The following is a 16,015-nucleotide window of genomic DNA, read 5'->3' as shown; positions in this document are numbered from 1 at the left end:
GAGGCTGAGTACTTTCTTGACCTACTCATCGTGTCTGGGAGGGTGAGCTGGACTTGAGAGCTGCATATGGTGGAAGTAGCGGTGGACAGGGCGGACTGAGAGAGGGTTGATGATGGTGATGGAGTTGGTGTTCTTTCTGATGGCCTAGAATCAGTCTTTCGTTGATATAACAGTGGGATTCCCTGACTGCTGTGGCATTGCAAAGACACCTCAACATTTGCTGCTGTGCTAACCGGTGGGCTTACAGTGGGGGAAACAATGTAGCGTTGCTGACTACCTTCGTTGTGATCAGTTGCACATGTGGCTCTTGAGGTTTGGTGTTGTGTCCACGCTTGCAAGTGCATGCTGGTTAAATGTCTAAGCATGCAACTGGTATTCAAATTTTTCAGATTTTTCCCTCGGCTAAAGGTCTTTGCGCACTTCTTACAGATAACCTTGGCCTGATCATGAGGATTTTGTTCAAAAAAGTGCCACACTGCAATCTTCCTACTTTGGCAGACATTTTGCGGCCTAGCACGCTGTGATCTTTTGACCCTCTGGACAAGCTGTCCAGCAACTCTTTTGATGTTTGGAACCTGTCTTTGGAGTGCTCCGGGCCTGCCAGATAACAGCTGTTGCGATGTCGATGTCTGCTGTGGATGCTCCTCATCTGAGCTATTGGAAGCAGCACCCTCTTCCCCCAATGGATGCCAATCTGGGTCAACAACTGGGTCATCCATCACCTCCTCTTCTATGTCATGTGCACCTTCCTCTGTGTCACCGTGTATGGTGGTATAGTGTGCGGGAAGGTGCACCTGAGTCTCATCAGGGTCATAATCTGGCTCTGTACACTGCGAGGACAATGTAGTGCTCTGAGTGAATGTACCAGCAGAATCATCCATCAGCGGCTGTGCATCAGTGCACTCCATGTCAGATTCATCTTGGCCTGGGTAATTCACCATTTCACTTGATAATCCAGGCATGGTATGTGAAAACAGCTCCATGGAGTAATCAGTAGTATGGCCTGCGTCATCCTTCAATCTTGGTTGGGGTGAAGGACACAAGGAAAGGTGTGGTTCATGAACATGAGCCTCCAATGACAACTCAGTGCTTTTACTTTTTACAACTGAAGAAGAGGAGGCGATAGAGCTGGAGGCTGAGTCAGCAATGTAAGACAAAACTTTTTCCTGATGCTCTGGCTTTAAAAGCGGTTTGCCAACTCCTAGAAAACTAAGCGTTCGAGGCCTTATGTAGCCAGACGATGACGCAGGCTCAACACCTCCTGCATTCGGTCCTATTTTGCTCTTGCCACTACCTTCAGATCCACCACCAACACCATCATTACCAGCTGCCAACCCCCGCCCAATTCCACGGCCTCTTCCACCAGCCTTCCTCATTTTTGGTAGAAATGTAGACAAAATCCAACAAACTATATAGTAATGTAAAACAAGGTACAAGGTGTCTATAGGACAGGGGAGATTATGAATTTCTGCACACACTTGTGGACACTGGACACTTATGGATTGTGTGAGGCCCACTGAGTATCTGAGCGCTCTGTCACAGGCTCGATAGCAGAGCTGTGACCAAAGTGACTAGAGGATAAGGGAGATTTTTAATTTCTGCACACACTTGTGGACACTGGACACTTATGGATTGTGTGAGGCCCACTGAGTATCTGAGCGCTCTGTCACAGGCTCGATGGCAGAGCTGTGACCAAAGTGACTAGAGGATAAGGGAGATTTTTAATTTCTGCACACACTTGTGGACACTGGACACTTATGGATTGTGTGAGGCCCACTGAGTATCTGAGCGCTCTGTCACAGGCTCGATGGCAGAGCTGTGACCAAAGTGACTAGAGGATAAGGGAGATTTTTAATTTCTGCACACACTTGTGGACACTGGACACTTATGGATTGTGTGAGGCCCACTGAGTATCTGAGCGCTCTGTCACAGGCTCGATGGCAGAGCTGTGACCAAAGTGACTAGAGGATAAGGGAGATTTTTAATTTCTGCACACACTTGTGGACACTGGACACTTATGGATTGTGTGAGGCCCACTGAGTATCTGAGCGCTCTGTCACAGGCTCGATGGCAGAGCTGTGACCAAAGTGACTAGAGGATAAGGGAGATTTTTAATTTCTGCACACACTTGTGGACACTGGACACTTATGGATTGTGTGAGGCCCACTGAGTATCTGAGCGCTCTGTCACAGGCTCGATGGCAGAGCTGTGACCAAAGTGACTAGAGGATAAGGGAGATTTTTAATTTCTGCACACACTTGTGGACACTGGACACTTATGGATTGTGTGAGGCCCACTGAATATCTGAGCGCTATGTCACAGGCAGAAATTGGCTAGTGTATCACAAACTACAAGGTGTATGTAGAATTGGGCAGAATTGGAATCTCCCTAGAGTGCAGGTCTGTAAGAACGGAACATGTCCTCGACTTATTCTCACAGAGTGACTCACTGATAGCTTCACTGTGGCTGTGATAACAGCCGTTACACGGTACTGTGTGAGGAGCGTACACCACTGTATGGTGTGAAAAAATGCACGCTCAGTACCTCAGCAGGACAAAAAAAAAAATTGTGATTGCTTTTAAAAAAGCAGTTTGCGGAACAGTGGGTAAACAGCAATGCAGGAATGTCAGGAAGCCTTAGAAGGCAGCCCAACAACCAACACCACTGATACACCACTATATAGCCTCCCCTTGCACTGCACAGTGACTGGTGTGTTGTACAGGCAAAATCGCTAGCAGCAGAAGCAGTTTTTTTTTCTTCTTCTCAGCAGGACAAAAAAAAAAATTGGGATTGCTTTTAAAAAAGCAGTTTGCGGAGCAGTGGGTAAACAGCAATGCAGGAATGTCAGGAAGCCTTAGAAGGCAGCCCAACAACCAACACCACTGATACACCACTATATAGCCTCCCCTTGCACTGCACAGTGACTGGTGTGTTGTACAGGCAAAATCGCTAGCAGCAGAAGCAGTTTTTTTTTCTTCTTCTCAGCAGGACAAAAAAAAAATTGGGATTGCTTTTAAAAAAGCAGTTTGCGGAGCAGTGGGTAAACAGCAATGCAGGAATGTCAGGAAGCCTTAGAAGGCAGCCCAACAACCAACACCACTGATACACCACTATATAGCCTCCCCTTGCACTGCACAGTGACTGGTGTGTTGTACAGGCAAAATCGCTAGCAGCAGAAGCAGTTTTTGGTGTCTTCTTCCCTGCCTAACGCTCTCCCTACAAAATCATCAGCAGCAGCAGCTCTCTCTATTCTGAGATCAGCATGAGTAACATGGCGGTCGGCGTGCACGCCCTTTTATACCCCCTGTGACGCCCACCAAAGCAAGCCAATCACTTGCATGCCCTTCTGAAAGATGGTGGTGACCCGTGCCTATGTCATCACGTTGCCCACAGTGTCCGTGGATCCTGATTGGCTGAAAAAGAGCGCAAAACAAACTTTTGAAACGCGACTTTGGCGCGTAAGTCGCCGACCTCGTGGCCGACCTCATCCTAGGGTCGAGTTTCGTTTCATGAAACCCGACTTTGCCAAAAGTCGGCGACTTTTGAATTTTTTCGACCCGTTTCGCTCAACTCTAGTCTTAATGAATCAGCCTCAAAAAAATTGAAAAAAAACAAACAATTTAAACAATGGGTAATTTTTTTCCTTTACGGACAGTATATCATAACAATTTGTGGAGAGGTTGCAAAGATTTAGAGAGGAAATAACTAAATACTTCAGAATTCACATTTCCTTAGACACCAATGATTGCGAAATATGATTTTTATCTACCAATATTCAAAATTGCAAATTAATTATATTTACTTTGCCGTGGCTCAATTCAGGCTCCAAGAAGCTGATACATTCAGAATAATTAGAAAATGTTCTGTTGGAATTTTGCACAAAGTCCCATGTTCCATTTATATTACACTTTCTATAAACCATTCCTAAGAAAAAAAAGAAGAAAAGACTGTGTATAAGAAAACAAAAGTATATCATCTTTATATTGTTTACTATGGATAATGACAGAAACATGAAATACAAAGATGAAAAATAAAATACTAATATGACTGTACTCATTTTCATGGACCCTCAAGTAACACTGGCATTGTTCTCTACACAGTGAATCAAGTGTATAGTGCCAAGAACTGCTCAAATATGTGAGTGATGGCCCCACTACTGCACAACAGTCAACCATGGGGATTCATCTATTCCCTCATGGGCCAGTCCAAGCCTGGTTGTACAGTACAACATTATTTAGGAATATAATAAAGCATTATTTACATTACACGCGTGGTCAAAATTGTTGGTACCCCTCGTTTAATGACAGAAAAACCCACAATGGTCAGAGAAATAAGTTGAATCTGACAAAAGTAATAATAAATAAAAAATCTATGAAAATGAACGAATGAAAGTCAGACATTGCTTTTCAACCATGCTTCCACAGAATTTTTAATAAAATAAAACTCATGAAATAGGTCTGGACAGAAATGATGGTACCCCTGAAAATAGTGCGATAAATCAGGATGTGTCCACTAATTATTGTCACAGGTGTCTACAATCTTGGAATCAGTGAGTGGGCCTGTATAGAGGGCTACAGATACTCACTGCGCTGTTTGGTGACATGGTGTGTATCACATTCAACATGGACCAGAGAAAGTGAAGGAAAGAGTTGTCTTAGGAGATTAGAAAGAAAATTATAGACAAACATGTTAAAGGTAAAAGTTATAAGACCATCTCCAAGCAGCTTGATGTTCCTGTGACTACAGTTGCACATATTATTCAGAAATATAAGCTCCATGGGACTGTAGCCAACCTCCCTGGATGTGGCCCCAGGAGGAAAATTGATGACAAATCAATGAGACAGATAATACGAATGGTAACAAAAAAGCCCAGAAAAACTTCTAAACAGATTAAAGGTGAACTTGAAACTCAAGGAACATTAGTGTCAGATTGCAACATTCATCTTTGTATGAGCCAAAGTGGACTTCATGGGAGATGACCAAGGAGGACACCATTGTTGAAAAAAAATCATAAAAAAGCCATACTGGAATTTGCCAAACTATATGTTGACAAGCCACAAAGCTTCTGGGAGAATGTCCTATGGACAGATGAGACAAAAATGGAACTTTTTGGCAAGACACATCAGCTCTATGTTCACAGATGGAAAAATGAAGTATATCAAGAAAAGAGCACTGTCCCTACTAAGAAACATGGAGGAGGCTCTGTGATGCTCTGGGGCTGCATTGCTGCATCTGGCACAGGGTGTCTAGAATCTGTTGCAGGGTACAATGAAATCTCAAGACTATCAAGGGATTCTAGAGAGAAATGTGCTGCCTAGTGTCAGAAAGCTTGGTCTCAGTCACAGGCCATGGATCTTGCAACAGGATAATGATCCAAAACACACATAACAGCTAAAAACACCCAAGAATGGCTAAGAGGAAAACATTGGACTTTTCTGAAGTGGCCTTGTATGAGCCCTTACCTAAATCCTATTGAGCATCTTTGGAAAGAGGAAAGAGCTGATAAATGCTGTCTGGAAAAGGCAAACTTCAAACATGAGTCAACTGGAGCAGTTTGCTCTTGAGGAGTGGGCCAAAATACCTGTCGAGAGGTGCAGAAGTCTCATTGACAGTTACAGGAATCAGTTGATTGCAGTGATTGCTTCAAAAGGTTGTGCAACAAAATATTAAGTTATGGGTACCATCATTTCTGTCCAGATTCAAATTATTTCTGTCACCATTGTGGGTATTTCTGTCATTAATCGAGGGGTAACAACAATTTTGACCATGTGTGTATATTTAGATCAAATTTAAGCCCTTCATATCCATGTAATTCATTATTTTTTTGCTTTTCTTTTTTCATTGCCTTCGTCTAAGAGCCAAAACGTGTTTCTAATTTTCTATTTACATACTTGTATAAGGACTTTTTTTTATTGAGGGTGAGTTATAGTTTTCGATTATACCTTTCACTTTACCATACAATGGAGTGAAAAATCAGGAAAGAATTCCAAGTGTGGTGAGATAGTGTATGATTATGACAATAGTACACTTAGGTTTTGTTTAATGTTTTAGTGCTTAAATTATCACGTTATAGCATTTTTCAGGGGAAAATGCAGGGACTTATTAATGGGAAGTTTGTTGATTTGAATTTTTTTCTCTTTACATATTGGTTAAATAACTTTACACTGTATTTTTATAAACAAGAATTTTACGGACCTGGCTATACAAGATATTTTTTAATTGTTTAATTTTCAACTGGAAAAAGGGAAAAGTTATTTCAACGTTTACATTTTTCATATTTAAAAAAAAAATGCAAACACCTTTATGTTTTTTTCTTACCTCTGATGAGGATTTGTTTAAGTCTCCTAGAATTGACTGGATATCACAAACGAATCACAGTGTGATGATCACATCCTCTTTCATTAATGGTGATGCAGAAGTCACCACAGCTACTCTCATGCGACCTATATCTTTGATCACTTTATGTCCTGACGAAAGCTCTGTGAACCTCATATAACCTGCTGGAGTCCATGGTTCCTCTTCTAGTAGGCTCAATGTAATATAACCAGAAGAGGCTACAGAGATGCTGATAGTTAGGGTAAGGTTTGCACGGCTCTAGTTGGCAACTACAACCATTGTGGCAATTGGACCAGAGTCTTGCAAATTTGTTTCATGATCTCTAATTGATGGGAAAAGAACAGATCACTTACGGCATATTTCAAACAGAGAATTTTGTATTATAAGTTAATTGTACAACCATTCATAATCTTGCTGGTTGAATCTTATTTGATTTGAAGTTTAAAGATGGATAGAATGAGAGATAGGGGTTGATCCTGTGAACCTCGTTACTGTGTTCCATCTTTTCAAAAGGGAAAGAATAGACTGAATCTTAAAGCACCATACATAGATGTATTATGATTGATGAGGAACGTTTTGGGGAATTCCCATTTATACTTGATAGCAGCGTAATTGTTAAATGCAGGGCTGATTCCAGCTTTTCTGTAGCTTGAGGAAAAAAATAAGATTATGCCCCTCTCAGAAGTGCAATTGCAAATACAGTCATTGTTTTAAGGTTTTGCTTCTAAAGTATTCACTATGCGGTAAAAATAATCCAAAATGTTATTCTCCAGGTCAGTATGATTACAGCGATATCAAACTCACATTGATTATTTTTTTCAAAATGTTGAATTTTTTTCTAGCCGTTTCTAAAAAAATTTTTGATTTGTGATGCCGCTTTTTGAGATCCATAATATTTTTTTTCCAACTATAAGCTGAGTGAGGTTTTGTTTTTTGCGTTGTGAGTTCAAATTCTAATAGATACCAATTTAGGGTACAAATAGCATTTTAATTTTTTTTAACTGCTATTTTTTAAAGACATGAGGTGATAAAATACATTATGGATTTTGTTTTCAGTTTTTTTTTATAAGGGCTAACTATTGTCATATTTTCATAATTTTAATAGACTAGAAATTTTGGATGCAGCAGTTCAAAATCCATTATATTTCTAATTTCCTCATTTTTAAAGGGAAGGAAAGATCAGTGACTTGAATTTTATTATTTGTTTCATTTTTTATATAATGCTAATTTTTGTATTTTGCTGTAATATTTAGTTTTTTAAGGGACTTGAACGTACGATAACACTGGTCTACAAAAAAAAAATTTCTGGCATGGACTTTAAGAACAGTTTTAGACTAATTTGAGGGTGCTGAATTCAAATCTGGTCTTATAATTTCTCTATCACATCACGTTTTTGCGTTATAGGTATATAGCCCATTTTCATGAATTCCATGAAAAATATAAGTAGTGTATGAAAAGTGCTGGTTTATATGGTTCACTAAGGTAAATTTAGTTTTCATTTAGTCTCCCAATAAATGTGAGAATATCTTTGTTTTCTTTGAACATGCATAATTCCCATTTGTTATGATAAGAAAGTAAACAAACAGTTTTCAACGTACACAACAGTCATGTGCAGGTACTGTTTTATTTATTGAAATTTTCAATGAATTTTGATCTTTATTGTTTTTACTATATGGTGGCCCGATTCTAACGCATCGGGTATTCTAGAATATATATGCAGTTTATTTTTGAAGATTTAATAATAATGCAATAATGCACCCCCAATCCTGATATGTATAGTTCTCTCACCCGAAATCCTGATATGCATGCTACTCCTCAACCCCCTATCCTGGTATGCATGGTCCTCTCACCCCCCAACCCTGGTATGCATGGTCCTCTCACCTCTCTTTCCTGGTATGCATGGTCTTCTTACTCCCTTTTTGGGGTATGCATGGTCCCCTCACCCCCCAACCCTGGAATGCATGGTCCCCTCACCCCCCAATCCTGGTATGAATGGTCCCCTCACCCCCCAATCCTGGTATGCATGGTTCCCTTACCCCTCTTTTCTGGTATGCATGGTCCCCTCACCCCCCTTTCCTGGTATGCATGGTCCCCTCACCCCCCTTTCTGTGTAGCCGCGACCAACCAGCGTCGCGGCCCTCTGTCCGCGAGCGACAAATCAGCAATGCCCCCCCGCTCTCCACTCCCCCCGCTCCCCCCCAGCTCTCCTCTCCACGCGGCCGGCATCGCGTTGTCAGTAATGTTTAGCGCTAAAGACTGTAGATGACGTAACTCTCGTGAGAGGGGACGTCATCAGCGGTATAAGCCGCAAAGCATTACTGGGACCGCGAAGCCGGGCACGTTAGAGAGAGAAGGAAAATAGTCTGAGGGCCGCCGGAAGGTAAGTATGTTTGTTTTTTTGTTTTTGTTACCCATGGCCACCTTCCGACGGCCTCCGATGTCCTTTCCACGCTCCCGGCCTCATGTTCCCAGTAATGCTTTGCAGATTATACCGCTGATAACGTCTTAGGGACAGTGGAACGCACCACATATGAATAATAGGAGGTGCGTTCACCACCCGGGGTCCACCGTGCGGTAGATGTAAAGACCGCTGCTGGATAATGTCAGACTCGCTAGGAGGCGGAGTACTGCACTCGGGTTGACGTCACTCGAGGTGCTAGGACAGACTCTGTTTTAGGCACAGAGACGCCCTAGAGTAAAATAAGGCGTAGATGCCGGGCCTGTTACTTCACAGGGCCAGCCGGCATGTGGCGTCACAGCCGCGAACGCCAAGAGGTGCTGCAGAGTGCAGCGCGGTGGAAGGTACAGCCGCTTAATGACAGTGCCGGTGAACCGGACACCGTCGGACGCTAATGTAAGGTGCGGTAAGCGCAGTGGCGCATAGCTTGCCATTACCTGGCACTGACTAAAACATACACTCTGTCCACATTCGTAATATCAGAGGGTAGGGGTTTCCAATGAGTCAGTTACCAGACACATGCATCCGTCACCATACACACATAGCAAATAAAGTAAGGTCTACACTAGCGCATGGCCGAGCCGCCATGCAGGCTTTTTATAGCCATGCGCTTCCGGGACCTTCCAGTCTTCTGAGAAGGACCAATCAGATCCGAAGCAGGACCTGAGCATGTGACCCCCGCTCTCCTCTGAGAGGTCGTCTTGCTCCTCTGGAGCCGTTCCCTGCAAAGCAGCTTGCACTACCATTGCTGGACCAGAGGTGGCACCAACATCCAGACTCAGAGAGCGGGTCTGAGCAGAACGCCTGGATTGCCGAGATTGCTGAGCAGGTCCCTGAGCGGTTGGAGGGGAATGGGAGACCGCTGGATGTACGGCTCTGGATTCCTGTTGTGCAGTCTCAGAAATCTGACGCCTAACATTACGTTGAGCTCTCGCGAGAGTGACGTTATCGCGGGTCTAAGTCGCAAAGCCTTACTGGGACCGCGAGGCCGGGCAGGTGGAAAAGACATTGGAGGCCGTCGGTGATACTAATTTTTTTAATCTTTTTAATGGAATAATCTCTGTGGCTGATTGAGCGCTGTCCCCGACTGCACTGGCAGCTGATTGGTTGCGGCCTGGCGGCCGCGACCAATCGGCGGTAGGCGCAGCTTACCGTTACAAACAGCTGCACCTGTCGCTGATTGGTTGGGGTCTGGCGGCCGCGACCAATCTGCGGCCCGCGATTTCGGTTACAGACACGATAAGGCGTTTATATATAGATGCTGCTGTTTTTCTGTTTTTTGTTTGTGAATCAATACCTAAGGTGTGGGAGGGGACAGAAATTCAATGAACAACTCAGGTAGCTAACAACTTTTATCTTGTATTTCTCTGCAGGATATTTTGCTGATCTAACAATGGCCTCTACATCTTGCAGAAGACAGTGCTCAAATGATCCAAATATTTTTTGTTACATCTGTGGAAACTTTACTGTGAAGACTCAGAGGCGCAACAAGACTGACTTTGTTAAGAGGATGTATTTTGTGTATTTCAAAGTAAAACTTGGAGACCAAGACAAGCATTGGGCTCCTCATAAAGTGTGCAAAACCTGTATTGAGAGCTTGAGATCATGGTCTCAAGGAAAGAATGCTAAACTTCAGTTTGGAGTTCCTAAGGTTTGGAGAGAACCAAGCAATCATTTAGAAGACTGCTATTTCTGCCTTGTCGATGTAAAAGGTTTCAATAAGAAAAACAAGCAATATTTGCAATACCCGAGTATTCCTTCAGCTATTCAACCAGTTGCCCATAGTGAAGACATACCTGTTCCAAAATTTACTGCGCTTCCAGAAAACGTTGACACAGATCTCTCCTCACATTGTTATACTGATGAAGAAGACAGTCCAGATATTTTTCAGCCATGTGATGAAGATTGTGACAAACCAATTCTGTTTACTCAGTCTGCTTTGAATTATCTGGTTAGAGAGCTTTATCTACCAAAAGAGTCTGCTGAACTATTGGCTTCAAGACTACAAGAGAATCGAATGTTGAAACCCGTTGCAAGTGTCTCATTTTATCGTAACAGGGAAGCAGAACTGTGTAAGTACTTCCATTCAGATGGCCAGCTTGTCTATTGTACTACTGTTGAAGGGCTACTTCTCTTTATGGGACTTCCAGCATATGATTCAAGGGATTGGAGGCTTTGTATTGATAGTTCCAAAAGAAATTTAAAATGTGTTCTGTTACACAATGGAAATAAGTATGGCTCTGTACCAATAGGTCATTCTGTAAAACTTAAAAAAGAATATAAAAACAACAAGATTGTTCTACAGGAAAGATGTATATCTTTGTACCGTGTTAGCCAGTAGATCGAAAAATATGCAGAATTGAGAGTGGTTGATACCTTTTAATGGCTAACTGAAAAGATGGTAACACATTGCAAGCTTTCGAGACTACTCAGGTCACTTCATCAGGCATAGACTAATACAAAATTTGAAGAGTCACATATTTATGCACAATACAGCACAGAAAAAATGCAATAGATGAGACAAGGGACGTGAAGCAGAATTATGATTATGGGAGCGGGAGAAACATAAATATTGGACCAGTTCATAGATAAGGAGTCCGGATGTTTTATTGTCCTCTGATTGGGGTCTCCTAATGTGTTGTGATGTCCCCACAAGGTCTTAGGAGCAAATTCCTTAATTGATGTAAAAAGACATAAATCCATGCGACACATTCATTCCAGCATTGAGAGTGTCAAAGGTCGTCATAAATTTATACTCACAAACTCTTCTCTCTCTCTGAGATGTGAAGCTACCTTTCAATACCAGTAATTTCATATCCCTGGTGTTGTGGTCCATCATACAAAAATGTTTTGCCACAGGTAGATCCATTCTTATTTCTCTTATTGTGTGATAATGAGCATTCATCCTTGTTTTAAGCTTTTGCCCTGTCTCCCCCACATACAGACCCCCAGTTGGACATTTAGTACAAATAATTAAGTACACCACATTAGATGTAATGCAGCTGAAAGTACCTGAACATGGTTAACTTTCTTTTGGGTCTGCAAGGAGGGTACACAAAACACCCTTGTTTTCTGTGCTACCGGGACAGTAGAGCTACAGCAGAGCATTAGGTGAAAACTGAATGGCCTCAGCGACAGAGTTTGGCATCTGGCGATAAGAATGTCATCCATGATCCTCTAGTGGATAGGAAGAACATTGTCTTTCCTCCCTTGCACATAAAACTTGGATTGATGAAGCAGTTCGTCAAAGCTCTCAATCACAGTGGAGAATGCTTTAACTATATATGTTCAACTATTCCTGGTCTTAAGGCCCCGTCACACATAGCGATCTCGCTAGAGAGATCGCTGCTGAGTCACAATTTTTGTGACACAACAGCGATCTCACCAGCAAGATTGCTGTGTGTGACAGCGATCAGCGACCGGCCCCCCTGCCGGTATCGCTGATCATTGCAGGAAAGGCCAAGACTTTTTTTTGGTCGCTGGTCTCCCGCTGGCCACCACGCATCGCTGTGTGTGACAGGCGGGAGACCAGCGATCTGCTGGTAACTAATATACACATCGGGTGTCCAAGGGACGTTCGTCCATTAGATACCCAATGTGTACGTTAGTTACCAGCGCGCTGATGCAGGGAGCTGGTAACTAATGTACACATCGGGTATCTAGGGACGCACGTCCCTTGGATACCCGATGTGTAAGTTAGTTACCAGCTTCCTGCATCAGCGCGCTGGTTACTAATGTGCACAGCGACGCCGGGCGTCACTGTGCTGACCATTGGTGAAGCTGTCTGTTTGACAGCTCACCAGCGATTACATAGCGATTCACCAGCGGTCCTGACACATTGATATCGTTCAAAACACAAGCCGCGGAGACACCATCACTAGTGTTGAGCATTCCGATACTGCAAGTATCGGGTATCGGCCGATATTAGCGGTATCGGAATTCCGATACTTAGTTCCGATACTTTTGTCATATCGGATTCCGGAATCGGAATCGGAATAGGAAGTTCCCATCATGCTATGAGCCTGCTTGCTTTGATTAAGCCAATGGGAATCCTCCGAAGTGTGGGCACATCCTGTTAGGCATGTAGGCATGTTAACTATTGGCATGGCTGTGATTGGCTGCCGAAATGATGTCATGATGCACTATAAAAGCCACCGCAGCCGCCATTTCTGGTCACTCTGCTGTGAATTCAGTTAGGGACAGGCTGCTGTAGAAGACTGTGAGGGACAGTTAGAAATAGCGATTCCACCAAACATCTAGTGCTTTACCCAGGCTACATAAACCACCACTGTAGCCTTCTTTGCCCTAGCAGCAGTGTTCACAGCTGTCTGCAAGGGCTGTGTGAGTGCAGCTCACGCTGTGGAGTGGGTCCTGCAGCCACGTCAGGCTGTAGGCCACCCAGTGTGATCACTGCTGCCTCATACATCTTTTATTTTTTGAGCTGCATTTTTTACATAATTTCAATCTAGTGTGCTTCCATCCGTATCCATATACGTTGGTTGCAAACACTAGTAGTAGACAGCGGAGCCTTTCTGCAGCCTTTCAGTGCTAGTGTCCACTTTGCTGCACTGTTCACGGCTGTCTGAGAGGTCTCTGACTGTGTGTGAGTGCAGCTCACGCTGAGTAGTGTGTCCTGCAGCTACGTCTGGCTGTAGGACGCTCAGCGTGCGTCAGTGCCTCACACATATTTTTATTTGAGTGCAGCTCATTTTTTCTTCTATTAGTGTGCATCCATCTGTCTCCATCTACGGTGGTTGCAAACACTATAAAGGAGTACACAGCGGAGCCTTTCTGCAGCCTGTCAGTGCCAGTGCCCACTTAGCTGCACTGTTGACGGCTGTCTGAGAGGCCTCTGACTGTGTGTGAGTGCAGCTCACGCTGAGTAGAGTGTCCTGCAGCTACGTCTGGTTGTAGGACGCTCAACGTGCGTCACTGCCTCACACATACTGTATTTGTCTTTGAGTGCAGCTCATTTTTTCTTCTCCTATTAGTGTGCATCCATCCGTATCCATCAACATTGGTTGGTTGCAAACACTATATAGGAGTAGATAGAGGAGCCTTTTTTTCTGGCTTGTGCCCTGCCGGCGCAGCCAGATTAGTATTACCCAATTTTTTTGGAGCCTCATCTTTTGCATTGTAGGTTACCTGCCTGCATTGTAATAGCTCCAAAAAGTTGGTGATACTATCAGTTTCAATTCTTTGTTCACATACTTTGAGTTTGTTTCCAACAAAGAAACCACAAAAAAAGTTCACCAAACACTACATTTTGAACTTGTGTAGGCCACATCAGCTCCTATTAAAGTCTAGTCCACACACACACACACTTCATAAAATTAGTGTTTCTTGTACCTGTAACCAGCTGTTCAGGAATAAGCACACTAAGGCCCCCCTTTGTACTTTTTTGCCTATCTTAAGCAGTCTTGCAAGATGAAGAAGGCAGGGAGTAAGGCGCGTGGGCGTGGGCGTGGAGTTTCAGCAGGGAGAGGACGTGGGGATTCTGCAGGGAGAGGACGTGGGGATTCTACAGGTAGAGGACGTGGGGATTCTGGGCCTGCTGCGGGCACCAGTGGATCAGCATCCCCCAGTTTTAGCAGGCAACAGTCCTTTATGCGCAGCTTTGTAGGACCTCAACGTACCCCACTGCTGCGGGAGGAACAAATTGAAGCCGTTGTCGGATGGATGGCAGCTAACGCATCGACTTCAATTACTTCCGCATCCTCTCAGGGTCAGAGCACCGAAGAGCAACCATCTGTCTCTTCACCACCTGCCAAAGTGCCCAGGCAGTCAGAGAGACATGGACAGGAGCCATCACAGTCTCTACTTCTGTTCTCGGAATCTGTTGGCTTGGAAAGAGGGGGCCAGCCAAGCAGCATTCCTGAATGTGAAGAAGAGGGAGTATGCAGTGATGCGCAACTTCTTTGTCCCTCTGAATCTGAAGAGGCGAGTGCGCCAGTGCCTATGGTCAGCACACCTCAGTACGCATCAGATGATGACGAGACTCAGTTGCCACTTTCTGGTGCGTACGGTGCTGGCGAGACAACCCCGGAGAAGCAGCTGTTTGAAGAGGGGAGGGAAGATGATGAGGTCCTTGACCCATCATGGCGTGAGCAACAGGAAGGTGGTGGGAGCAGCTCGGAGGAAGAGATTCCCCTACCGGCCAAAACAGGAGGCAGAGGGAGGGGGAAGACTTGGTTGCCTGTACCCTCCACTTCGGCACCCGTTAGGAGCATTCCTCCTTCCAAAGGCAAACCGGGCACTCACAAGAGTTGCAGTGCGTGGTCCTTTTTTGACACAGTTGCAGATGACATTTGCTTTGTCAAATGCAAGCTGTGTCATCAGAGAGTCAAAAGAGGGAGAAATGTCAGCAACCTCAATACCACAAATATGTGGAAACATGTGCGCACCAAGCACGAGTTGGAGTTGCAGAGACACCCTGAAGACGTAGGCCAACGTACAGCACCACCTACCACCTCTTCAGTTCGTGTTGGGCCCTCTTCCTCCAGCTCACACACTGCTGGTTCGGCTTCCTCACAGGATCGCCAAGGAAGAACCTCTGCCACTGTTGTCCGGAGACCCTGTCAGATTACACCCATAGCAGCACATTCCCATCCATCACAGCCATCGGTAGCACAGGCATGGGATAAAAGGCGCCCTTACTCGGCAAACCATCCCCGAGCACAGTCTCTGAATGCTGGCATTGCCAAACTTCTGGCAGTTGAAATGCTGTCATTCAGGCTGGTGGACACTGACACCTTCCGGGACTTAATGGCATTGGCAGTCCCCCAATACAACGTGCCCAGCCACTTTTATTTCAGCAGGCGAGCCGTCCCTGCCCTGCAGAAACATGTTGAGGGCAAAATAAAACATGCGCTACTAAACGCCGTTAGTAGCAAGGTCCACCTGACCACCGATGCGTGGACCAGTAACCATGGACAGGGACGATACCTTTCCCTCACTGCCCACTGGGTCAATGTTGTGGAGCCGGGTACGGATCTGGAGAGTGGCGCTGTACGTGTTCTTCCAACGCCACGGATTGCAGGACTCCAGTCTGTACACATAGACTCCTCCTCCTACTCAAGTTCCTCAGAAACAGCAGAGCAGGAGCCTGTTACGACCGATATGAGCACAGCCGTGGCCAAACGTCAACAGGCTGTACTCAAATTAATTTCTTTGGGGAATCGAAGCCACACAGCGCAGGAGCTCTGGAATGCTATCAAGCTG

At 44.5% G+C, this 16,015-nt stretch overlaps 1 protein-coding gene across 2 annotated transcripts in view; it reads right to left on the bottom strand.

Annotated features, from left to right (window-relative positions):
* PTH2R (parathyroid hormone 2 receptor) overlaps positions 1-16,015 on the bottom strand; it is a 2,104,896-nt gene that overhangs the window by 1,390,588 nt on the left and 698,293 nt on the right. For both annotated transcript variants that reach the window (XM_073558211.1, XM_073558212.1), the window contains one exon: positions 3,803-3,924. In XM_073558211.1, coding sequence (XP_073414312.1) covers positions 3,803-3,924 — 122 coding nt within the window. The remainder of the gene's footprint in view (positions 1-3,802; positions 3,925-16,015) is intronic.

Source organism: Dendrobates tinctorius, unplaced genomic scaffold (genome assembly GCF_039654945.1).
Source record: "Dendrobates tinctorius isolate UK_male_01 unplaced genomic scaffold, ASM3965494v1 ptg000254l, whole genome shotgun sequence".
In the NCBI taxonomy this organism is placed as follows: domain Eukaryota; kingdom Metazoa; phylum Chordata; class Amphibia; order Anura; family Dendrobatidae; genus Dendrobates; species Dendrobates tinctorius.
The sequence above is the reverse complement of the archived record's forward strand: the minus strand, read 5'-3'. Positions and strand labels throughout refer to the sequence as shown.